The sequence below is a fragment of the Anopheles stephensi genome, chromosome 2 (genome assembly GCF_013141755.1).
Source record: "Anopheles stephensi strain Indian chromosome 2, UCI_ANSTEP_V1.0, whole genome shotgun sequence".
NCBI classification, from domain to species: Eukaryota; Metazoa; Arthropoda; class Insecta; order Diptera; family Culicidae; genus Anopheles; species Anopheles stephensi.
In genome coordinates, this window is record NC_050202.1 from 83,320,156 (window position 1) to 83,341,629 (window position 21,474).

Genomic DNA, 21,474 nt, shown 5'->3' on the forward strand with positions numbered 1-21,474 from the left:
AAAATTGTATAGATACGACCTGCACGTAACCATAGTTACTTTATGTCCTGAAGACTACCGAAGGCACATTGTGCAGGGGAATCATGCCTACCACAGGCTCCTCAGACTCCTGAGATCCAGAACGAGTCCTAGACTATACTGCAGGTGGACAGCAATGCACTCGCCATTTGCGAGGGGCGGGTTGACGGTGATCAAAGCCGGAAGGAATCGCTAGTTAGGGCACGTGATGAGGATGCAGGACTCATGCCCTACCAGGAAGGTGCACGTCAGCACGAGGCGTCAGACCTGAGCGAGCCGTGTTGCCTGGAAACGGATTAGACACCAGTCTTTAAGACGTGCTCCATAGCAGCAGGCCAGGAAAGAATAAGAGACGACGGTGGTAAGGCATGACTTCAATAAGCCAGTGAAAGATCTCTGGATTAGACAAACAAAAGGGCTATCACCCTTAGCGACCGATACAGTCAAACTCTATACGAGGACCTACTCCAATATGGCAAAGGGACCTGTTTAACCCTTTAGGACCCTGTTGCTGTTTTAAACTCTTTTGAGGGTTTGTGCAAACCATCCAACATAAAAGGCCATTCACAATGTAGTGATTCGTTTATTATGTTACACATCACATGCTCTTCGTAAGTAAGGAGAAAGTAATTTTTAAACCCTACAGAAAAAAAGGGAAAAACTATAATTTTACAACAAGAAAACAAGAAGGTTAGTGTGCGACATTTCGTTTCTTCTCAGACAAAATATAGAGCTCTCTTTCTATGTGTGCAGCGCGAAAGCGAAAAGAAAAGAACGCCAAAACAAAACAAAACCACCCTCTAAATGCATGTGTGGATGAGATACGTTCTAACGGAAAAAATGCCACTTTGGAACTAATTAATTGACCACCCAACGCTCGCAGTGGGACAGTTTCCCTCCCCCTTTTTTTCCTCTCGATCGTGTAAACAAGGCAGCAACAACAACCAACACGTGTCCACCGGCATCCCTCTACTGCTGCTACTACTACTACTACTGGGTCGGCGAGAACTCCGTCGGCGCCAGTATGCGGCAGTGCATCTCGCGGATCAGCGGCACCGTGTACGCCACGCACTCGTCCCAGCCGGGCGATCGCCACGCCGATTCGCGCGTCTCCTTCCTGCCCTGCAGATCCTTGTAGCCTGCGAAAGTGAAGCAAGTCACGCGTTTAGTGCCGATTATTGTACGCGAACCCGCGATTGCTTCTCTTACACCAAATGTGATGCACGTTGTAGAGCCGCCCGATCTGCGAGAAGTACCCGGCAAACGCTTCGTTGTTGTTCTGGCGGTGGTTGATGGCCCGGGCCCAGTTGTTGCCCCACTCGATCATGGTGCCCGGCTTCAGCCGGTAGGAACGAATTTCGTAAATGTTTTTACCCTCGCGCAGCTGCAGCTGGGGCCAGTAGCTAAACGCTAGCAGATACTGCAGGTGGCGGGACCGTAGAAAGGTGCCGCGTTCCTGCATCAATTGCACGTAGTTCTGTGCCGAGCGGAGGGTACATATTTGAAATTATTTGTTGTGTGTGGAATAGAGGGCAACAAGGCGCTTTTACCTTATCACTGGTAAGCTCGCGCTTCGCTTGGTCCACCATCTCGAACCCGCCGGTGTAGCGCCACAGGTGGAGACACTGGTCTAGATCGCCTACCTCGACATTCCAGGAGCCAATCAGCTCCATCGACAGGTTTCCCTTTGATTGTACGATTTGGACCGTGTTTTTGCTGGTTGTAAAACAAAGCACAACGGAAACGGTTAGCGGATAAGGCGTAATTTCACATAAGGGGCGATTGATAAGGCGTATCAGGGGGAGCTACGAAGCGAGCGACAGTCGCTTCCATAATTCGGTGCGTCTACATGGCTGCCTTCTTATGCTCAAATAGCCCTGTGATGACTGATCACGATCATCGCCAACTCCGATCTCGCATCGCACCGTGCACTTACTAGTTCTCCAGATACTTTCCGACCGAATCCGGTCGAACGTTGTGCGTGTGCAGCTCGTAGATGTCGAACTTGTCGCTCAGCATCCGGCTGTGGGAGTTTTTCGTCGGTTCGATCTTCCGCACCATCAGCTTGCTCAGCCATGACGATTCGTCCTTGTGCAGGGCGCAGCTCGTCGTCAGTGTCCTTCATGTGTATCGCAGGGGTCACGGTAGAGTGCACGGGCAGCATCAGCGTCATGCCCGTCCCGAAGAAAATGCATGCCAAAAATGGAATATGTGTATCGTTACTATCGAACGGTCGGTTTTTTACGCATTTGCGCATGAAGCGATGGATGAAAGGTTCTGTTGTTTTGTATTGTTTTTGTGCTGACGGAAACAACCATCCCCGAAGGCAATATTTATCACCCATAATTGTTACCTAACCGGCTGCGGTACCAGTGCCCGTACGTGACGTAGAGATGCTAAGGACATGATGATTTGCCTCGTTCGCCTTCTATAATCACTGCTTTTTCGGTGATGATTTTAGAGCTTCCGCCGGGCCAAAGTTCACCGACCCCTGGTCGATCTTAATCTGGACAAAAGGAAGGCGACTCCTCCGCACTGGTTCTGTGTCGGCTGCCGCACACAAATAAACAACGCACACGCACGCAAACAACAGAGCAGCAACAGCTTCCAGCACCAGAGCGAGCAGCAAAAACAGTGTTTTGTGTGTAACTTTTATTTTTAGTTTGCCCGATTGCGTGAATATTATCTTTCACGCACTACAGAACAGAAATGGCACAAACAAGGCGAAAAAACGACTAATAAGCGTAGCTCGCTGCGATGAGCCTCTGCTTAGCACATTATTTTTTACTGTCGGATTTTTCTACCAATTCGGCCGGCCAATGTTGTTCGAAGCAACCCTGACCGAAGTGAGCGCACCGGTCCCGGTCGGTGTAGGGCACACTGTGTGCCGGTTTAAATGGAAAAATGATGTGTAATTGCTCATCAAAAATCCTCTGTAAATATCGAATTTGATCGTTTTCCTATTACTTTTCCAGAACGAGCAAAATAAGTGTATTTTTTGTTCCAAAATTAACCCCAAAACAGACCTCTGCGTCAACGGCTGTCACTCACAAGGGGGTGCTCACTTTTGACAGCTCATCCCACACCGATCAGATGTGTTTTGATTTCGCAGCAGGCGTGTTGTCGTTGTAAACAAACCGCAAGCCAGCACACACGCTGTCTGCACCGGCATTTGCGCGAAACCGGCCACGGCGTTTGGTTTCCAGGGCGATGACTAAGTTAACGCGCGTGTGTCTTTCGTTGCGAGCCTGCTTTTCCACCCAGGTGCGACCGCTAGCATCGGCACCGAGCCAGGCACCACCGGTGCCCGTGGTAACCTGCAAACGGCAGCAGTTTAATCTGTACCAGAGTGATCTGCCGGCAAACCCTGATCGGATAAAGTTTGGCGAACTGCCACTCGCTTCGGACGGGTGGCGACATCGTCGATCCAATGGAGATTACTTCATCATTCACCCGGTGCAGCGGGCATTCGAGGCGTACGGTTTGAGCGAGCGGACATTCGGCGAACTCGGCATACGTGAGTCGTTGGTGGAAAATCTCAAAAAGCAACATGTACTTTCGCCCACACATTACCAGGCGGAAGGCATTCAGGCGATGCTTGACGGGAGCCATATGCTGCTGGCCGCTGAGACGGGCTGTGGCAAGACCTACACGTATCTGGTGCCCGTGGTGGAACAGATTCTACGCCGAAAGCTGCATGAAAGGCAGCGCGAGTTTAACACTCCTCTGATGCTGATCATTACGCCGGGCCGAGAGCTGGCCCAACAGATTGGCACGGTTGCGACGAAGCTAACGGAAGGGTTGGGCATTAAAACGCGCGTGGTGCTCGGTGGGCGAACGAAGCAACAGATGCTGAATCCATCGTTCGAAGACATCGACATACTGGTGGCAAGCTTCGGTGCCATCAGCAAGCTGATAACGAATGGGATTTATCGCATGGAGGAGGTCCGGTACGTCGTGCTGGACGAAGCGGACACACTGCTCGATGACAGCTTTAACCCTAAGCTGATGCACCTGATGAAACGGTTCCCGTTCCACAAGAACCATCTGCAGGACCTGGGGCAAGATATTCAAGGAACGCAGATGATACTGGCGGCCGCCACAATGCCATCCAATATGGAAGAACTCCTTTCGAAGCTGGTGAACGTAGAAACGATCGATCAGGTTGTGAGTCCCAATCTGCACCGCCTAATGAGCCACGTTACGCAACGGTTCATGTGCGTACGCAAATCAGATCGACCCCAGATCCTGCTCGATCTCGTGCGTACGGATGCGAAGCGCAACGTACCAACGATCATTTTTAGCAACAAAACGCCCGCCTGTGACTTTGTGTCGATGCACCTGAACGCACACGGATTCCCGTGCGTGAATCTGAACGGGGACATGATACTGAAGCTACGGTTGGGACAGTTTGAAAAGTTTCAGCAGGCGGAGGTAAACATACTGTCAACGACGGATGTGGCAAGCCGTGGATTGAACACGATCCGGGCGGCACACGTGATAAATTTCGATTTTCCACTGTACACGGCGGATTACATACACCGGGTGGGACGTATCGGGCGCATCGGGAGCAGTAACGACTGTTTGGCGACGAATCTTATTTCAAGCCAGGCGGAAATTGGCGCCGTACAGCGGTTGGAACATGCGGCCCGCACGACCAGCTTGCTGCGGAACGTGGACGCGAACGTGAAGGGCATAATTCGGCGAAGAGTTATGAAGAGCATGGGAATACCGAACGAGGGAATGATTCCTGGTTGAGTAGTGAGAGGATAACATAGTCAAACTAAGCGAGAATTGTTAAAGCGTTAGGTTTATGTAGATTTAATAAAGAAAAATCCAAATAATTGCTTCTAGATGAGTTCTAGCGCCAAGAGATTCCTTTTTTCCTCGGAAAAATGTGTAGGACCAATCATTTCAAACCAGACTGAAGTGCTCAACTCGATCGTCTAAACCTTCATTGACAGCAACTCACATAAACACAAACTGATCGACTGATGTAAACAACCTGTTTTGTAACTCAGCTGGTGGTGCGCTCGGGAGGCAGAGTTTTGTACACGGAAAATCCGCTTGCGAAACGGCGTTTGGACGACGGAAAACTATGGCCACCCTACTACCCAAACCCGTGGACCCGGACGAGGCCGCTAAGCGGGAAAGCACCACCAAAACAACGGGTGTATTTTTTCCCGAATCCGACCTAGACGAGGTGGCCAAACATTTCATCGGAAACATTCACCGGTAGGTTGTTCGAGGGAGACGCACGTGGTGGTTGTTTTACCTTTCCTATCCCCTTGGTGCGTAGCTACCGGGAAAACATCATAATCCCAAAACTGTATGGCGCGGTACAGATTAAAACGAACGAGGAAAAGCTTGTAGAGGCCGCCTTCGAGAGCTGCGCGTTCAAATCGTTTATGAGCTGTGTGCTGGGCTATGGTCTCGGTGCGGCAATCGGTCTGTTTAGCTCGTCCGTCAATCCCAGCATCGCCGATCCGATGGCGGGCGAGAAGCAACAAACGGCGAGAGAAATTTTCCGCGAAATGCGCCAAGCGACACACTCGTACGGTAAGAACTTTGCCGTCATTGGGGCAGTGTTCGCGGCCGTGGAGTGTACCATTGAATCGGTACGTTTGTATCGGTAGTTTGGAACTTTGAGCCTGTATTAAACGGGGGTAATTTATTTACAGAAACGCGGCGTTTCCGATTGGAAGAATGGAACGTATGCCGGAGCCGTAACGGGAGGATTGATTGGCTTGCGAGGTAAGGCAATTGTTTCCAGTTAATTCGTAGCGTAAAAAGCAATACGAATATTTTTTTTTGTTTTAGCTGGAGTCAAGGCCGGAATTATCGGAGCAGCTGGCTTTGCCGCATTCTCCACAGTAATAGATTACTACATGAGACACAGATAAATGCTTACTAAAATAATAGTTGTAGAAATCCAGACACACTGTTACAGTCTGATAACATTAAAGTAAAATAAAAACAAAATATTGTTGAGGTTTAGCCGAAGAGAGAGAGAGAAAAATAATAAAAATTAGATCACTTAGTTTAAAAAGATTATCAACCAAAACTTTTTAAGTTAATTCGGCAAGCAAAATGGTCTGTCAGAAAAGTCATCAGTCTTTCGCTAACTGAAGGCTTTTCTTCGCCTTCGCCCGTTTTGGCAGGAACATGCGCAGTAATAGGTAAACCTGCTGGAGCGGGTTCAGGTTCCCCATCGGCGCTCTCACCGTGCAATACGCATGTGGAAAGCTATCACGGTTTACGTACGTTTTCAGTGCTGTAGCTTTACCGAGCGGTAGTAACCAGAAAGGCACAGCTGTGTTCGCAACGCACTTGCCTGCACACGGGCAAAATTGTGGAAAAGTTAGCTGCAAGCTGGTGAAAATCATATCGGAAATCAACTTGCTAGCGGAATTTATTTCGTGCAGAAAAAGTGCGTTTCTCTGGTAGTGGTCGGGTGCGCGCGAAAGTAGGTGCGAGGTTTTGGGGGGGGGGGAAGGCGAATTCGTTTTTTTTCCTTACAAGTGTCCTTGATTTCTGGAGTGGCATAAAATACGGGGACAGGAGGTTCATCTGTTGGGCGTATGAAAAGCGGGCGATAAGTTTTGTGCGGCCGCAGGCCAAAGCTAAAATCGACGTACTTTTGTGTATTTGGCCAGAAGCATATTGCTATAGTTGCTGATAAAAGAGGGAGTGCAGCTGGGTGTGCAGTAATAGAAGAACCATGTCCGGCTGTTCTGATTTTCGGGCATAAAATCGCATACACACAAACACACACACGCTACTCTGGTGAAGGTGAAGTTCACAGAGGGACAGCTTGACCAAGCTATCCAGTAAATATCCTTCGGAAATAGGATGGATGTGCAGTCCACGCGTGAGTGAGTGCGGGCACTGGTTTTCTTTTTCCTTCCCTCGTGCAAAAAGTGTTTTCCCTACGCTCATCATATGGTGGATAATTGTAGTATTGAAACGATTCAAAAGTGTTATCGAAACAATGTAGTGTAAAAGGAATACCGACGCTTGAGCCTGTATCAGATCGAGTATTTTTAGCGGAAGTACCAAAGCCCACGTTCGACGTTTCCATACGGTGGGCACCGTTGGCCAATTAAGCCCAAAGCCCATTCCAATCATCCCGTCGGACGTCGGATCGTGACCAACCCGCAAACAGAGAGTAAGCCCGAGAGAAGCAGTACACATTGGAAATGTTTCCCGAAATAAATCCCCCAAGGAAAATGTCGTTCCAAGCAGGTATGGTAAAGACTAGCACTTACCTTGCATTGTGCATGCATCCCCCATTTTCACCCCACAATTTGTTGTTTCGTTATCGCCATCTGTGTTCTGTGACGCTTTCCAAGTAGACCGCGCTGGTAAAGCAGCGCGGTCACTATGTGTACTGTTTTCGGTTGTATTTGCTTTCTTCTTGTATTGCATTATTTTCTTTATGAAAATTCCTCTTTTACCTCTAAAAAGCACGAAAAAAAAATATGATAAGTTAGCACCAGAAAACACACAATTCCCTCTACTCCCATGACTCCACTGAACGAACACACACACTCGCACGCACGTACTATAGGCAAGATAAACTCATGTGCAATGACACACACACACACACATGTTGGTGTGAGGAGTAGTAGGCGCTGAAGATCCTTTTTTTCCCTACCAGCCCACATGTTGAATGCGCGTGAGAACAAGTGTGTGTGTGTGTGCGCGACTGTGCAATTTAGTAAAGCGGTTGATTAGTAACAAAAACACACACACACAAAGGCGACGAGGACGATTATCTCACTCGCGACCAGCAGCGGTTCTTGTTTATTCTTGCATTAGGGTGATGGCCCGTAGTCCTCCGTCGACCATGAGCAGCTGTTTTTGCGGGGAACCATTTTCCAATTTGTGTGGCGTGTGGGGCCACTTTACTCGGGGTGGCGATAAAAACAACAGCCAAAGGCGTCCATATGTCGATGTGTGCGAGTGTGCGTGCGTATGTTGTTTGGCCAGCATCATTACGCGTGCTGCTTTATGCTGCGTTACAATGCCATTTTTTGCGTTTCCATATTTTCCCTCATTTTCACACACCGTGGACCAACCTCCCATTGCCCGCCCTCCTCCACACAGACTACCAGTGTTATGATTGCCACATTGTAGACGGGCCTGTATGTTTGTGTGTGGCTTCCTGTGGAGTGTGGGTGTGTGTTTTTACTGCATTAATTAAAACGGGAACTTATTTGCCATTCGAGTACGAAAGTAAACATCATGTTTGTGCTGACATATCGACCCCTCCCCTACCACACCCACCCACTTTGATAAGAGCGGGAAAATTAGGGGGAGAAAGGTGGGGCTACCGGCCAGTCGGGCAGCCTAAAACGGCAGCAGGGAAAGCAAAAGCAAGGGCCGTACCATATAGTACGGTTCCACACTTGGAAAAGGTAAACAATCGTTACAACAATATGCATTCGAGTGGGGCTGAATTGATAGATTGGCGACAGAGGGATAGATAAATAGAGTGAAGAGAGAGAGAGAAAAAAAAAACAAAAACGCTCCGTATTCAAGCTGATAGTATAGTAAAAACCGCCTGCTGTGTTTTTCCGGTTCCAAGTAAATGTGTGTGTGTGTGAGTGACAGAGAGCAACAGAAAGAGCACAAGCGAGACAGAAACAGCTTTAAAGCTTTCCATCCGATGAGATGTGAGTACATCGTTATGGGAAGATGAGATGTGAATGGTGAGCGAGAAGGCGAGTCTCAATCTTGGGGAACAACTTCCATCTAGCGGAGGATGTGTGCTTTTCAGGTTGTGGATAATCAAATCAAACACTGGGGCGTTCGATTCCGGTCACAAAAGGGTCATTCAATGGACAGCAACACACGACGTAAGGTCGATGGAATTTAGAAAACCCAGTAAGCATTACATCAGGACCTCTGTAGGACATTTAGGGTGAACAGGTCAGGGCAGGTCGGAGCAGTAAATAAACATATTAACAAAAGCTAATGGTTCATGTTACCCCCAGCATGCTGGCATGAGGTAGCCAATTTCGTACCCTCTACATCGTCTTTCACGCTGACGCTTGGTGAGATTTATCTCCTTGACAGCACCAGCAAAAGCGTCAACGACCAGGCACCTCCATCGCGATGAGGCAGCATCGCTGTGCGCTGCATGCATGAAACGCATTATTAGCTCACACACCGGGTGGGAAAGAATTCAAGCTCACGCACATCAAACGAAGGATGATTCTTCGTTTCCTTTTTTTCTTCTTGCCGGCTGGTAGGGGGATAAAAAATCTTTTGAAGATTTATGCGCTATCTGGGTTCGTTATGCTGACATGCTGACGTCAAACGGAGGAAAAAGGAGCGCAGGTTTCTATCAGACGGATCGTGTAGTTTTGAAGTACAGGAGGGCTTTAAATTTATTTGCTGTACAAAAAAAACCGCTCGCAATAGACGTAAGCACCTGCACACTTTTTAGTACAAAGCACACAGTTTTCGGTTTAATTGTACTGTGAAAATAATCTGATTCAAACTCACCAAAGTCTTTGGCACAATTTTCTTCGTAATGCACACCATGGCAACTTCCTTTCCTTTCACACTATTCGATTCACTTCGACTCTATCTATTTTTTTCCTCTTCAGTTTGCATGAGCACTTTGGTCCAGCTTATCTTACTTAATCGTTGCTTACTAAACTCCGCAAAAAAACTACCCCCCGTTTGCTTCCGCTTTTCCGTTCGAACGTTTCCTTCAGTGTGTTTAGTAAATGTTTGTTCTTGTTCTTTCGTCCTCTCATCGCGGTGTCGATCGATTTGCTGCGATCGCTTGTGTACTAACGCCGTGGTGGCAACCGGCACGGTTCGCCGTCGACTTGTGGATGATATCTGTGTCCTACTCTTCCTTCGTTTCTGTGTCTCCCCGTGTCTATCCCGTTTACAACGATAAATTCTTCCACCCGTCGGTGGCCTTATTCGGTCTAATGTAAATGTTTCGCACAACAACGATAACAAAATTTCAAATGCGCAAAAACAATTGTATTTCTCACACCCTTCACACATTGGCATATCCCACCCGTTTCCCCCCAACACACCCCCCCCCCCTCCTCCCCCTGATTTTGCCATCCAGATCCGGTCGATTTTAAAGAAAAGCTCATTGCGGCCGTGAAGAAAGAGGTCAAACAGGTGATGGAGGAAGCCGTCACCAAGAAGTACATACACGAAGAGTCTTGCTCGGTAACGGCCCTATGTGCAGCGGTCGAGGCGTGCCTGAGCCAGGGTCTGCGAAGGCGAGCGCTCGGCCTGTTCAAGACATCGTCCACCACCGCCCTGCTGCACAAGGTGGCCAAGGTGAGTATTCACTGATTTTGCTGCCCCCGTTTTCCCCGCTTGTGTGCTTCCCTCCGAATGTGTCCTTTTGAGGGTCCTTACGATCCTGCCAGACGTGCCAGATCACCTTTTGTCCACTAGCTCCTTCCCAATCGTAGGCCTCCTTGCATTGAACTTAGCGAGCAGTAGAGGGCTTCTTTTTCGATCGTTCGTTAGTTTTTGTTTTGCGTTCCGTTCTGTGGTTGGCGGTGTAGAGACCAACACCCATTTTAAGTTCATCTCACATACAGTGTGGTGTGTGTCTCCTCCAAGGAAGATCAAGGAATCATGTAAGCAAAATTGCCCACAACTCATTCAAGGTTTGCGAGGTCTTTTTGGAACGGATAGGCTGCTTTGCAACGGTAGATGAACCCTTCTTCCTTATGATGCTTTAGTACTTCCTTCAACCGATCATCCGGTACTGTAGCGCAGAGTTATTGGCGATTTTCTAAGCTTATTCTCACACACACAGCGACCTTCTTCGGCCGTAGGTAATTTTTGTTTGGTTAGACGTATATATTGGTGCTGTTTGTTTTTGTTTCAATGTTTGTTGGTAGAACACTAGAAAACGTTGGTTTTAGATACACGTATCGCTTCGTATCGAAATTGTTATTATTGCGTGTCGACGACGATCATCACCGCCAGAGTCCAGGTAGCTGACTCATCGGAAGAAATGTGTGCCCAATGTTTCCCCAACGCTGGTTGGTAATTTGTGCCTCCCACTGTGACTGTACAGCCCCAATCCCGAACCCGACCCGGCCCGAGTGGATAGTTTCGTTGATGAATGTAAAGAACCCAAAGAACCCCAATCAAATCGTAGTCCATCCATCGCCCCTCAAGCTTTAACCATGCCAATAGAACTGTCATCATTACGTCTCGTTGGAACGTTTTTTTTTTTTTTTGCTATCATCGTTTCCCCCACAGCACTGTCCCGAAGCGGCCTGTATCAGTAAGAAGGTGCAGGACATCGAAAACAGTGATCCAAACAAGCGATCGTCGTCGAGCAGCGACAGCACGAACAAGCCACCGATACTGAAGAAGAGCAGCAGTAACTCGGTATCGACAACGACACCGCCACAGTCACCGCCACAGTCACCGCCAGTTGTGAAGTAAGGAGTTCCCCGTTTTCTCTTAGAGCACAACCCTTAAAACACTCCACAATCTTCACAGATATCTTTGGATACGGTTGGCACTGTACGAGAAGAAACTGTCCCGCATCATCGATCATCTCGTGACGAACGCGACGCGATATTACGAACGTGACTCACTAGTTGCTGATCCAGACTACGGTTCCATACTGAGCTCGCTGCTCGTCGGCCCGTGCGCACTGGATTACTCGCGTGCCAAAACTGCCGATCACTTCTGGACCGATCCTCCGGCGGACGAATTGGTAAGCCCTTGGGATCGATCGTGTGCGTTTCTGTGTGTGATGTTCCCCGTTTCAATCGCCTCCACAGGTCCAACGTCATAGAATCAGCTCGAGCAATCCGACGCCACCGGCGTACCGAAGACCGATGTTGAACTTCAAGCGAAGCCTCCACACCAGCTCGGAGGAGGGCAGCATGGCGTCGTTCAAGTCGAACAGCTTGGTATCGGCGTCGAAGGACTACGTGGAGTCACTGCATCAAAACTCGCGTGCCACACTACTGTACGGGAAGAACAACGTGCTCGTGCTGCCGGTAACATTCCACCTAGAGATCTTCTCTTGCGGATCTTCTCCTGATCGATCGTTTTTGTTTGTTCGATTCCACCCGCAGAAAGACGTCAGTGAACCGATGCCCGGGTATCTCAGTCTGCATCAGACAGTGCAATCGCTCACGATCAAGTGGACACCGAACCAGCTGATGAACGGGTACACCGAGTCGGAGAACATCGACAAGAGCTCGTACTGGGCGTACGCACTGAACGTCAATGTGGACGAGATTGTGTACGTGCACTGCCACCAGGCGCGTGGTGGCGATACCGGTGGCACCGTCATCCTCGTCGGGCAGGATGGTGTCCAGCGTCCTCCCATACACTTCCCCGAGGGTGGACATATGGCGGCTTTCCTGAGCTGTCTCGAAACAGGTAATCGATCGTTGAGGATGAGTTTTCTATTTGAAAGATCTCAATGCACGATTCGCTTTCGCCCAGGTCTTCTACCACACGGTCAGCTGGATCCTCCACTATGGTCCCAGCGAGGCATTGGACGCATCTTTCCCTGGCCGCAGAAATCACGGCGCCGGCCGCTACCTTCCCTGCTGGAGACGAACGACGAGATGCCGATCGATTATGTGTTTCGGGTGGTCAACAAAAGCAACACGGATGAGTTTTGTAGGTGTTTCCTTCGCGATCGTGCAAGACGTTGTGTGACGTGATAGCTTTTTTTTGGTTGTTGTTTTGCAGTGGCAACTCATTCGATACTGGAACTAGGACGCACGAGCCCACGCTACCGAGCACAGCTGAGCAGCTGCTCCACCAACGAAAGCAGCGACTGTTCCAGCAAAAGTCTCTCGATCGATGCCATGTCCATCGACAGTCCGAATGTGAGTAACGCTTGCGTCCCCCAGGAAAGGTTTGCCAGTAATTCGAATTCCCAATTCTCGCCCAAAGCCACAATCGACCCAATCGACCAGCATCGCCCTCGTTTGCTCAACGATGAAACGGCAGATCATTTCGCGCGCGTTCTACGGTTGGCTAGCGTACTGCCGGCATCTCTCCACCGTGCGGACACATCTGTCCGGGCTGGTCAATGGTCGCATCACGCCCGAATCCGGTGCCGAGGAAGGTCTTACCCGTTCGCGCTGGGAAAGCTTGCACGATGGAAACGGTGTCGTGGCGGACGATCAGGAAGTGTACCGGTTAGTGTACTACGGTGGCGTCGATCACGACATACGGAAGGAGGTGTGGCCCTATCTGCTCGGCCACTACAGCTTCGGCAGCACACCGGTCGAGCGGGCAGAGCTGGACGAAACTGCCAAACACTACTACGAAACGACCATGAGCGAATGGTTGGCGGTGGAAGCGATCGTACGCCAGCGGGACAAGGAAAAGACGGCCGTCGCGGTGGCCAAGCTAAGCTCGGGAAGCGGCAGTATGGAAAACAAAAGCAAAACCATCGATCAGGATGCGGATGGGGAGGAGGAGGAGGAAGAGATGGAGAACGAGGTGTTCGAGGAGAACGGGTTCTCGGACATGTCCGAGCCGGAAGTGGAGGGGGAGGAAAAATCGGACGCAAAGCCAAAGCTTACCAAGGACAACATCACTCTTCCGGTGGCTGCGCAGGACGCTACCATGGAAACCGGGAATGGGGAGGATGGAGTGGCGGAAGAGGCGGCCGAGAATCAGAACCAAGAGCAAGACTTTGACAGCAACAAGAGCTCGCCTTCCGATTCGTCGTACGCAACGGTCGGCAACGATTTCATCGATGTTGCGGACATCATCTCCCCGATGGGTGACGGTGCGGCCAAGTCCTTGGGTGGCGAGGAAGTGGAACGCATGCAGGAGGATGAAGACGAGGAGGTGGTTACGTCGGACGGTGCGATCGAACCGGACGAGGAAGAAGAACCGGATTCGCCCAAATCGCTCGAGCAACCGCGTGCTGTTATCGTGACCGATGCGTCCATCGATGTCACCATGATGCCGAGTGAGGTCCGGGAGCTGAACAACAACAACACACTGACGACACTGCCGGAGGAGGGTAGCAATCATCAGCCGGCACTGGATTCGTTGCAAGAGCCCAAATCGGCCTGTGTGTCGCCTGCCAGCTCCAACGGGGGCATCTACAGTGTAAGAGGAATTACGAGGACCCAAGGACCCATTCAAAACGACACTGATCCGCTTTTTGTCTGCCTAATTACAGAGCGAACTGCTGGAGTCGTTTGGGCTGAATCTTCACCGGATTGAAAAGGATGTCCAGCGGTGCGATCGTAACTACTGGTACTTTGCTAACGAAAACTTGGACAAGCTGCGTAACGTCATCTGCACGTGAGTAATGGCTTGGATTGAAGTTAAAATTCGCAAAACTAATCGCGTCCCGGTTTTTTTAAGGTACGTTTGGGAGCATCTGGATGTTGGGTATATGCAGGGCATGTGCGATCTCGTTGCTCCGCTGCTTGTCATCTTCGACGATGAGTCGCTCAGCTATGGCTGCTTCTGCCGGTTTATGGAGCGCATGATTGAAAACTTCCCCAATGGCGGTGCAATGGACATGCACTTTGCTAATATGAGGTGGGTTGAGGAAGCTTACAAAAGCCCCCCCCCTAGTGGAGTTCCACTAAACCACTTTCACTCCTGCTTGCAGATCACTGATTCAGATCCTAGACTCGGAGATGTACGATCTGATGCATGCGCACGGCGATTACACCCATTTCTACTTCTGCTATCGCTGGTTCCTGCTGGACTTTAAGCGCGAGCTCATCTACGCCGACATCTTCTCCGTGTGGGAGGTGATCTGGGCGGCGAAGCACGTGGCGTCCGCACACTTTGTCCTGTTTCTGGCCCTGGCCCTGCTGGAAACCTATCGCGACATCATCCTGTCCAACAGTATGGATTTTACGGACATTATTAAATTTTTCAACGGTACGGGGAACAACCCGAGTGTCTTGGTTAGCACCCGGAGCTCTATCACTAACGGCGCTCTTTTACTTTTGGTTTTTTGTTCCAGAAATGGCTGAACGACACAACACACCATCCGTGTTGAAGCTGGCACGCAGCTTAGTGCTACAGCTGCAAACCATCATTGAGAATAAGTAAGCTAGGTGTGCACACAAACGACGTTCTCACATGCAAATACCGAACGCATTCAGTATACAAAGAGGCGGGGAAAGTCCCAGGCAATGGCATTGTACAACAATGGCCGATGAGGGAGTCACGAATCGGAGGTAGAAAATTATTAACTATATTTAATGAGCGAACAAACAAATCCTACGATGGGCAGGAGAATGAAAAGCCGTACAAACTGTACACCTACTGCTTCATCCAACATAACGAAGCCCCCATCTATTTAACTTCAACGCCCCAGCACGGTGGATGAAGGAAATCTCTCTCTCGCTATAGAAAGATGTTTGAACGTCGTCTATCTGTCTGTCTGTCTGTAACTCTGTCACTGCTTCCCTTTTTGGGGCAGTTTGTTTGTAGTTAACCGTTTCGCAAGCCGCAGGCACCCACAGGCTTGGATGTCCTGGCCTGTCCTTGTCGTCTTTCGGTTTCGAATGGTTGCTTTTACGTTATCGCTGTTGTCGCTGTGTTGTTGGGATTCTAACTAGTGTTAACTACCTTTGTTAACAACCCCTCCTAAAGTCTTTGTAAACGAATATATGTATATCGTGTACGTCGTGCAAAAACACACACACACACAACGCTGGTAGGTGCCTGTATTCGCATCCCGCGATGCGCTGTAGAGTTTGTAGTAACACATGTAGTAATATCCCACCACCAAACACTTCCCACATATATTAAAAAGACACACAGCCAAGCTATTCCGAATACTCACTCACGCTGCATCACAGCGAACGGAGGTCTGTGCAAAAAAAGCAGACCTTTCTTCTGTTTAGGGCAAAAGCACCGTAAAAAAGCTCCTCCTCCTCCCTTTACTTTGTGTAGTGTTTCGGTTTCCGCAATAGTTGTCGATGTCTAAATAGAGCAAAGAAGGAAAGAGGATTACAAAATAAATTAACTACAGCAAATGAAACATACAAAAGGAAATACAAACACTACAATATCCAATGCAATTGAATCTTATGATGAATCGTACTAAAAAAAAGGACAGTAACAAAACAGAACAAAGCAAAAGCTACACCTAGAAGTTGTAGACGTTGTTAGTAACGATGTAATCAATTATATTTACCACCGTTTAGTTTCTATATCTATACAGAAAGAGAGCAAGAGAGAGAGAGAGCGAGAGAGCATTTGTTTCGCTTTGTCTACCATTATTGTCCAGGAAAAGGGTACATATTTAATCAACGGTACGTACAAAAAACGCCCATTTAGCAGACTCTGTTAGGCTGCTGTTTGTTTAGTTTAAAAAAAAAAACAGAAAAAAATCAAATAATCAATTGAACTGGTAGCTTCCATGGTATTCTCTACAAAAACACACACACACACATAACAATTCGTTGACGTCAACGCAAGTCAACGAGCAAGTGTCAGTCGTAAGTAAACCAAATAACGCACGCCTACTAGGTTGCGAGTTATACATTCAATTCGCAACACATCATACTCTCATAGCACAGGCTCGAACCACGAGCATCAAGCAGCCATATTAAAAAAAAAACCCGAGGTTGGGAATGACTATCACACCGTATGGCAGCAGAAAGCATTTTAAAACTGTACTGACCGACCGTTGGGTGTTTGTTGCGCGAGCGCAACCGATGACAGATGGGCATACGACGACCGCTGCAGAGCAGTGCCGTTGGTGTGCACTATATTTTTGTGTAGTCAATGTTGATACTGAAAAACAAAACAAAGGGTTTTTTTTCATATACCGTACATTCTGTTGCAGAATGAGAAATATAAAGCATACAAAGGAACTACTACTACCACTACTACTACTATTACTACTACCGCTACCGGTACGGCAGGATGAAGGATCCTTGCGTCCTTGAGCTACGGAAATGTGTAAGGTAGTCCACCTTTACTTTATGAGAGGAAAAATACAAGCAAAATACGGTTTGGCAGCGTACAAGCGGCTCCAGCAGATCGTGTTTACAATGATCACACACACACACTATTGAATAAAGGTATTATATCCTAATACATATAAAAACAAACCAACACACACGTTCTTTCATGAAAGTTGCATTGTCTTTCGAGCTTAGAACCCGTACACAGCCTTGCAAGGCTTCGGGTTTAGTTTTCGTGCCCTTTCTTCGGCTTCCGGAGGTACGAGCGGCGATAGAAGTCGCCAAACATCAGCAGCATGAAGATGTTCTGCAGGCCCACGAACCACATCACGGCCCGCGGATACCCACAGTCAATCCCCAGCACAATCGGACGGAAGAAGTGGAACACCAGGTAAGCGAACTGCGCCATCTGAAGCAGCGTGACGTACCGCTTCCACGCAGCACCGCGCGTCTCCTCGGGCCGGTAGATCGTCAGGAAGAAGTAGAAATACATGACGGCGTGCACGAGCGTGTTGAGCATGCCGAGCATGAAGCAGTGCCCGCCGGCCAGATAGCGCATAAACAGCGACACCGAGATGGCCATTATTGTGTGATGGTACACGTGCAGGAAGGACACGTGCGATTGCTTTTTCTTCAGCACGAAGAACACCGTGTCGGCAAGATCGAGGATCTTCAGCAGAAAGTAAGCGTACCCGAGCCGTAGCTCCAGCATCGACCGGGCGCTCGTATCTTGCTGCAGTGGCTGACAGACGTACGAGTACGACGGGTAGCTGCGCAGGTAGTTTAACCCCTAGAATGATACGAGCACGGCGTGAGAGAAGAACACAGGGGAAGCGATCATCCACCGGTGACACTTACCATCACGAATGTGGCCACATTTGCGGCCACCTGAAAGAGATTGTACACGATAAGCAAGTTGCGCATTTCGAACGGTTTCCGGTTGGCCATCAGCTTTGGGCCAAGATTGAGGACGAAGTACAGATACGTCCCGGTTATGAGTGGGACCGTCCAGAAGGACCGCAGCAATGGCAGATCGAGAACTCTTTCATCTGGAGCAACAGAGAGAGAGAGGGAGAATCGGAGGAATCAGATCGTCAGTGCCGGTTGCAATTGAAGTGGCGGGAACTCTCGGAGGTACCTGTCTTGTCCACCAGGAAATTGTACCCATTAACGAACGATCGTATGATCAGCGCCATCGTTGGGTAATTGCAGAAGATCACACGGCACGCGAAGAATTCCAACTGCAAAAGGGGTTCACTGCTCCGGAGCAACTCTCGCGCAAGACTGACGTGCCCACAGCACCGGCCACTAGTTGGACGTAGGGATGGTTCTTTAAGAACACACACAAAAAATAACAGCCCCACGATCGTACTTATTTTTTTGCTTATTTTGTGACTGAACAATTAATTAACCATACGGGAACGGCAGGCTAGTAAATAGTATCATCACTATATGACGTACACGCCACCAGCCGACGGCATCCCAAGTTCTAGGTTTTTTTTTCTGTTTGCAAACTCGGGACTTTGTCGTACCAGCTACTACTTCTGCTGCCTGTAGTAGAAATGGGCCAATGAACCGACGGGCAAAATTTGCTTTCCAGGTGAAACAGTTTTATAAATTGCACTGCATTTATTGGACACACCGGTACAGCCTTGGCCCACAAATTTGGTATACATCTCGGTGATTAGTTTAGAGCGGCAGCAGCTTGGACGAGGGTAGCACATAAATGGACGGGACGAGATGTTGTCGCGCAAACAAGTGGAAGTTGTTGACAAAGCTTAACGCTCGCGCGGCCATTAGTTTTACGACTTATGAATCGTGCGAATAATTTTTTTTCCTCGTTGATGGTTCAAAACACATTAAGTGAGCTAAGGATTGCACGCAAGTATAACTTGATGCGTTTTATGGCTGAAGTGCTGCTGCTTAATAGTAATCGTTACCGTTTCGTTTCCTCAAACACGTGCGAGCAGCCAGCTTGAAGAACTTCACCCCTAGCGACATAATGTAAGTCCCGCTAACAAACAACAGCTCGCAACGCAACTGACCCTACACGTAAAGGGTGAAGGTTAGATAGCACTCGCAAGCTAGGAAGTGACACCGTACCGGAACGAAACCCCACAGTGACATCGCCATTTTTCGGCTGTTTGGATGGGAAAGCGACCGTTGAAATTGAATAATCAGTACCCGGCGTTAATTGGCGTCCTCCGGTGGGGGCTTTCTCCAGCAGCAACTACTTCCCCCTTCGGTTCTGCCCTGTCCTGTCACCGTCGTTCGGATTTGGGTTCGGTGTGCGTACGATTGGAAATTGTAATTAGCCTTTAGCTTTGCCTACAAAAAGCTGACATTGAAACGACGATACGATCGGTCGATCGATCGTTTCCCTTTTTTGCGCTCTGCTCTGTCGTTGATATCAGTCGATTTTATTGCTTTATCGGTTACACACACACACATACACACTTTCACAACTTAAATTTGTACGTTTGATTCGTTCTGCTGCTTCGTTCGTGCATTAGCTATTCTTACGGAGTGTTTTACGGACGCCTCGTCCCTGTGCCCTATGCGGCCAACGAAACGAGGGATGGGAGGCGAGTGAAGAGAAAGCCCGATGTCAATGGACTTGCTGTGCGGGCGGGTGGGGGGGGGGGTTACTGCTTTTTCCGCTTCACGATGTAAGACTTAATGTAAAAGTCCATAAAGAGGGCGAGGATGACGAGGGCCTGCAGGAACCCGACCCCCATCCAGAACCGCGGAAACTTGCACTCGCGATTGAAGAACAGCGGTATGCCAAAGTGGAACGCGAGGTGAATGAACTGGAGCAGCTGCATGCGCGTCAGGTGCTGCTTCCACCAGCCACTGTACTGGGAGCCGTACGACGACAGGAAGTAGTACAGGTACATGACCGCGTGCACGAGCGTGTTCCAGATGCCGAGCATGATCGCGTGCCCGCCCGGGACGTACAGCACGCCAAAGTACGACCCGATCACCATCACCGTGTGGTGGTACACGTGCAGAAAGGACACGTGCGACTGCTTCTTGCGCAGCACGAAGAACACGGTGTCGGCGAGGTCGAGCACCTTCAGCAGGAAGTAGCTGTAGCTCAGATACATCTCCTCCAGCCCCCGGTAGTCGGTGGAGTAGTTGCACACCTGGCAGGAGAAGTTGTAGTCCCGGTACACGATAAACATCTTAATGACCTGCGAACGAGCCGAACGAGGCGGAAAAGCGAAAAGGATTCGCAATCAGACAGCTGAGCGCTCACACTGCACGCTACCCAGACCGAGGTTCCTTACGATCCACAGAAACAGGACACTGTTGATCAACACTTGGGCGATGTTGTACACACGGATCACTTTGCGCAGATCGTACGCTTTGCGCTGCGCCATAAACTTGGGTCCGGCGTGCAGCACCACAAACAGGTACGTCCCGAGCACCAGCATCAGCGGCCAGGGCGTTCCGGCCAGCGGTAGATTCACGCTGCGCATGTCGCGCCGTTCCACTATGTACTCGTGGTACACATCGTACATCCGTTCCCAAACGAGCGTCATTGTCGAGCGGACGTATGGCAGGCTAGCGCTCTAGCTGCCCCGATCCCGAATCCCGTTCGGTCCAAACAAACAACACACAACTGCTGGCACTGCCACGTGGCACCGTATCGACACTCTGGACACTTTTCGACTGAGTAGCCGATGGGTAGGTGAAGCGGCTTTTAAATGCTTTAAATTTGCAATGCATATCCGTCCACAAGGCACGCAACCCCGGGGGAAAGAACCTGGGCCGTCCCGGGAGTGGAAGGGTGTAGTTTTGCGGGCGGCACAGAATGAAATGGTCAGCTTAGAAATTGCTGCCTGCCTGCCTGCCTTGGCTATCGGCCCACTATCGGGAGCCGCGGCGTCGAGGATTCTCCCCCCATGGGAAACGTTCTGGCTGTGTGTAATGGTGTCACAACTCCAACTACAGCGCATCGAAACGCGTCCCGATTACGCGTACTTTGTATGCTCTGGGGCTTAGAAAATGGCGCAATTTTGAATTGACTCATGACGGAACCTAGTTTTCTAGTTCATCACTTTCTAACGGGTTGCGCACTATTTGTGGCACGAGTTGCACTTCGATTGAGAACTGGGGCTTGACGCTAGGAGCAATGTTCTTAAGAAATTCGGAATAAACGAAGCGGTTGCGCTCTACAAACGGTGGTTTGGCCTGACTTGCACAATACATGACTCGGTGTGACTTAGGTCGAGGATAGTTGAATAGTTGTCTGGCGTATAGTCGATGATTTGTGCTTTACCGAATGCATGACTCGCCACTTCTAGTGACTGTAATATCACCATGCCACGGGTGGAAATTCCAATCACAAGCTTATCTATCCTTACTTAGGAAGTGCTTATTCTATCCTTGCTTAGCTTGCTTAGGAAGCTTATCTATCCTTACTCTTACGCGTTGTGGCCTAGACAACTCTCATAACCGAGTGACTTCGTGTGCCATTTCTCTTAAAGCCTATCACATCTCCAGCGCTTCA

The 21,474-nt window shown here is 49.3% G+C and overlaps 6 protein-coding genes across 9 annotated transcripts; 3 read left to right on the plus strand and 3 right to left on the minus strand.

Moving 5' to 3' along the window:
• Positions 1-571: 571 nt before the first annotated feature.
• LOC118505732 (protein NipSnap) lies at positions 572-3,090 on the minus strand. The gene is made up of 6 exons (XM_036041920.1): positions 3,045-3,090; positions 2,372-2,951; positions 1,955-2,137; positions 1,569-1,734; positions 1,228-1,495; positions 572-1,157 (listed from the first exon to the last, which is right to left on the minus strand). Exons 2-6 carry the CDS (start codon positions 2,422-2,424, stop codon positions 1,009-1,011), a joined length of 819 nt encoding a protein of 272 aa, XP_035897813.1. The 5' UTR covers positions 2,425-2,951; positions 3,045-3,090; the 3' UTR covers positions 572-1,008.
• LOC118505730 (probable ATP-dependent RNA helicase DDX28) lies at positions 2,947-4,871 on the plus strand. Its single transcript, XM_036041918.1, has one exon. It carries the CDS (start codon positions 3,229-3,231, stop codon positions 4,774-4,776), a length of 1,548 nt encoding a protein of 515 aa, XP_035897811.1. The 5' UTR covers positions 2,947-3,228; the 3' UTR covers positions 4,777-4,871.
• Positions 4,872-5,027: 156 nt separating this feature from the next.
• LOC118505734 (mitochondrial import inner membrane translocase subunit Tim22) lies at positions 5,028-6,021 on the plus strand. Its single transcript, XM_036041922.1, has 4 exons — positions 5,028-5,253; positions 5,318-5,636; positions 5,700-5,772; positions 5,839-6,021. The coding sequence occupies exons 1-4, from the start codon at positions 5,117-5,119 to the stop codon at positions 5,919-5,921; spliced, it is 612 nt and encodes a 203-aa protein (XP_035897815.1). The 5' UTR covers positions 5,028-5,116; the 3' UTR covers positions 5,922-6,021.
• Positions 6,022-6,158: 137 nt separating this feature from the next.
• LOC118505726 (small G protein signaling modulator 2-like) lies at positions 6,159-16,597 on the plus strand. Of its 4 annotated transcripts, none has more exons than XM_036041905.1 (14): positions 6,159-6,484; positions 6,940-7,263; positions 10,118-10,338; positions 11,281-11,465; positions 11,527-11,746; positions 11,814-12,035; positions 12,114-12,423; positions 12,490-12,669; positions 12,742-12,881; positions 12,949-14,124; positions 14,198-14,322; positions 14,386-14,565; positions 14,639-14,916; positions 15,002-16,597. In XM_036041905.1, exons 2-14 carry the CDS (start codon positions 7,218-7,220, stop codon positions 15,088-15,090), a joined length of 3,372 nt encoding a protein of 1,123 aa, XP_035897798.1. In that variant the 5' UTR covers positions 6,159-6,484; positions 6,940-7,217; the 3' UTR covers positions 15,091-16,597. The 4 variants fall into 4 exon arrangements, with proteins under 4 accessions (XP_035897798.1, XP_035897799.1, XP_035897800.1 ...); XM_036041906.1 differs by having other exon boundaries at positions 6,978-7,263; XM_036041907.1 differs by having other exon boundaries at positions 6,159-6,448.
• Positions 16,598-16,805: 208 nt separating this feature from the next.
• On the minus strand, positions 16,806-19,175 carry LOC118505731 (elongation of very long chain fatty acids protein AAEL008004-like). The gene is made up of 4 exons (XM_036041919.1): positions 18,899-19,175; positions 18,097-18,288; positions 17,817-18,007; positions 16,806-17,748 (listed from the first exon to the last, which is right to left on the minus strand). Exons 1-4 carry the CDS (start codon positions 18,957-18,959, stop codon positions 17,185-17,187), a joined length of 1,008 nt encoding a protein of 335 aa, XP_035897812.1. The 5' UTR covers positions 18,960-19,175; the 3' UTR covers positions 16,806-17,184.
• Positions 19,176-19,275: 100 nt separating this feature from the next.
• LOC118505733 (elongation of very long chain fatty acids protein AAEL008004-like) lies at positions 19,276-20,661 on the minus strand. Its single transcript, XM_036041921.1, has 2 exons — positions 20,249-20,661; positions 19,276-20,152 (listed from the first exon to the last, which is right to left on the minus strand). The coding sequence occupies exons 1-2, from the start codon at positions 20,501-20,503 to the stop codon at positions 19,604-19,606; spliced, it is 804 nt and encodes a 267-aa protein (XP_035897814.1). The 5' UTR covers positions 20,504-20,661; the 3' UTR covers positions 19,276-19,603.
• Between the last annotated feature and the right edge of the window lie 813 nt (positions 20,662-21,474).

Excerpts from the sequence above, each read along its gene's own strand:
- LOC118505734 (XM_036041922.1), top strand. The coding sequence starts at position 5,117 with ATGGCCACCCTACTACCCAAACCCGTGGACCCGGACGAGGCCGCTAAG. Across the intron at positions 5,637-5,699 it reads TGGAGTGTACCATTGAATCG|AAACGCGGCGTTTCCGATTG; the intron begins GTACGTTTGTAT and ends ATTTATTTACAG. Across the intron at positions 5,773-5,838 it reads AGGATTGATTGGCTTGCGAG|CTGGAGTCAAGGCCGGAATT; the intron begins GTAAGGCAATTG and ends TTTTTGTTTTAG.
- LOC118505732 (XM_036041920.1), bottom strand. The coding sequence starts at position 2,424 with ATGTCCTTAGCATCTCTACGTCACGTACGGGCACTGGTACCGCAGCCG. Across the intron at positions 2,138-2,371 it reads CTGGTACCGCAGCCGGTTAG|GACACTGACGACGAGCTGCG; the intron begins GTAACAATTATG and ends ATACACATGAAG. Across the intron at positions 1,158-1,227 it reads CAACGTGCATCACATTTGGT|GCTACAAGGATCTGCAGGGC; the intron begins GTAAGAGAAGCA and ends TCACTTTCGCAG.
- LOC118505733 (XM_036041921.1), bottom strand. The coding sequence starts at position 20,503 with ATGACGCTCGTTTGGGAACGGATGTACGATGTGTACCACGAGTACATA. Across the intron at positions 20,153-20,248 it reads GTGTCCTGTTTCTGTGGATC|GTCATTAAGATGTTTATCGT; the intron begins GTAAGGAACCTC and ends GCTCGTTCGCAG.
- LOC118505731 (XM_036041919.1), bottom strand. The coding sequence starts at position 18,959 with ATGTCGCTAGGGGTGAAGTTCTTCAAGCTGGCTGCTCGCACGTGTTTG. Across the intron at positions 18,289-18,898 it reads GTGTTTGAGGAAACGAAACG|AACCATCCCTACGTCCAACT; the intron begins GTAACGATTACT and ends GTGTTCTTAAAG. Across the intron at positions 18,008-18,096 it reads TTTCCTGGTGGACAAGACAG|ATGAAAGAGTTCTCGATCTG; the intron begins GTACCTCCGAGA and ends CTGTTGCTCCAG.
- LOC118505730 (XM_036041918.1), top strand. The coding sequence starts at position 3,229 with ATGACTAAGTTAACGCGCGTGTGTCTTTCGTTGCGAGCCTGCTTTTCC.
- LOC118505726 (XM_036041905.1), top strand. The coding sequence starts at position 7,218 with ATGTTTCCCGAAATAAATCCCCCAAGGAAAATGTCGTTCCAAGCAG. Across the intron at positions 11,466-11,526 it reads CAGTCACCGCCAGTTGTGAA|ATATCTTTGGATACGGTTGG; the intron begins GTAAGGAGTTCC and ends CAATCTTCACAG. Across the intron at positions 14,125-14,197 it reads CCAACGGGGGCATCTACAGT|AGCGAACTGCTGGAGTCGTT; the intron begins GTAAGAGGAATT and ends GCCTAATTACAG.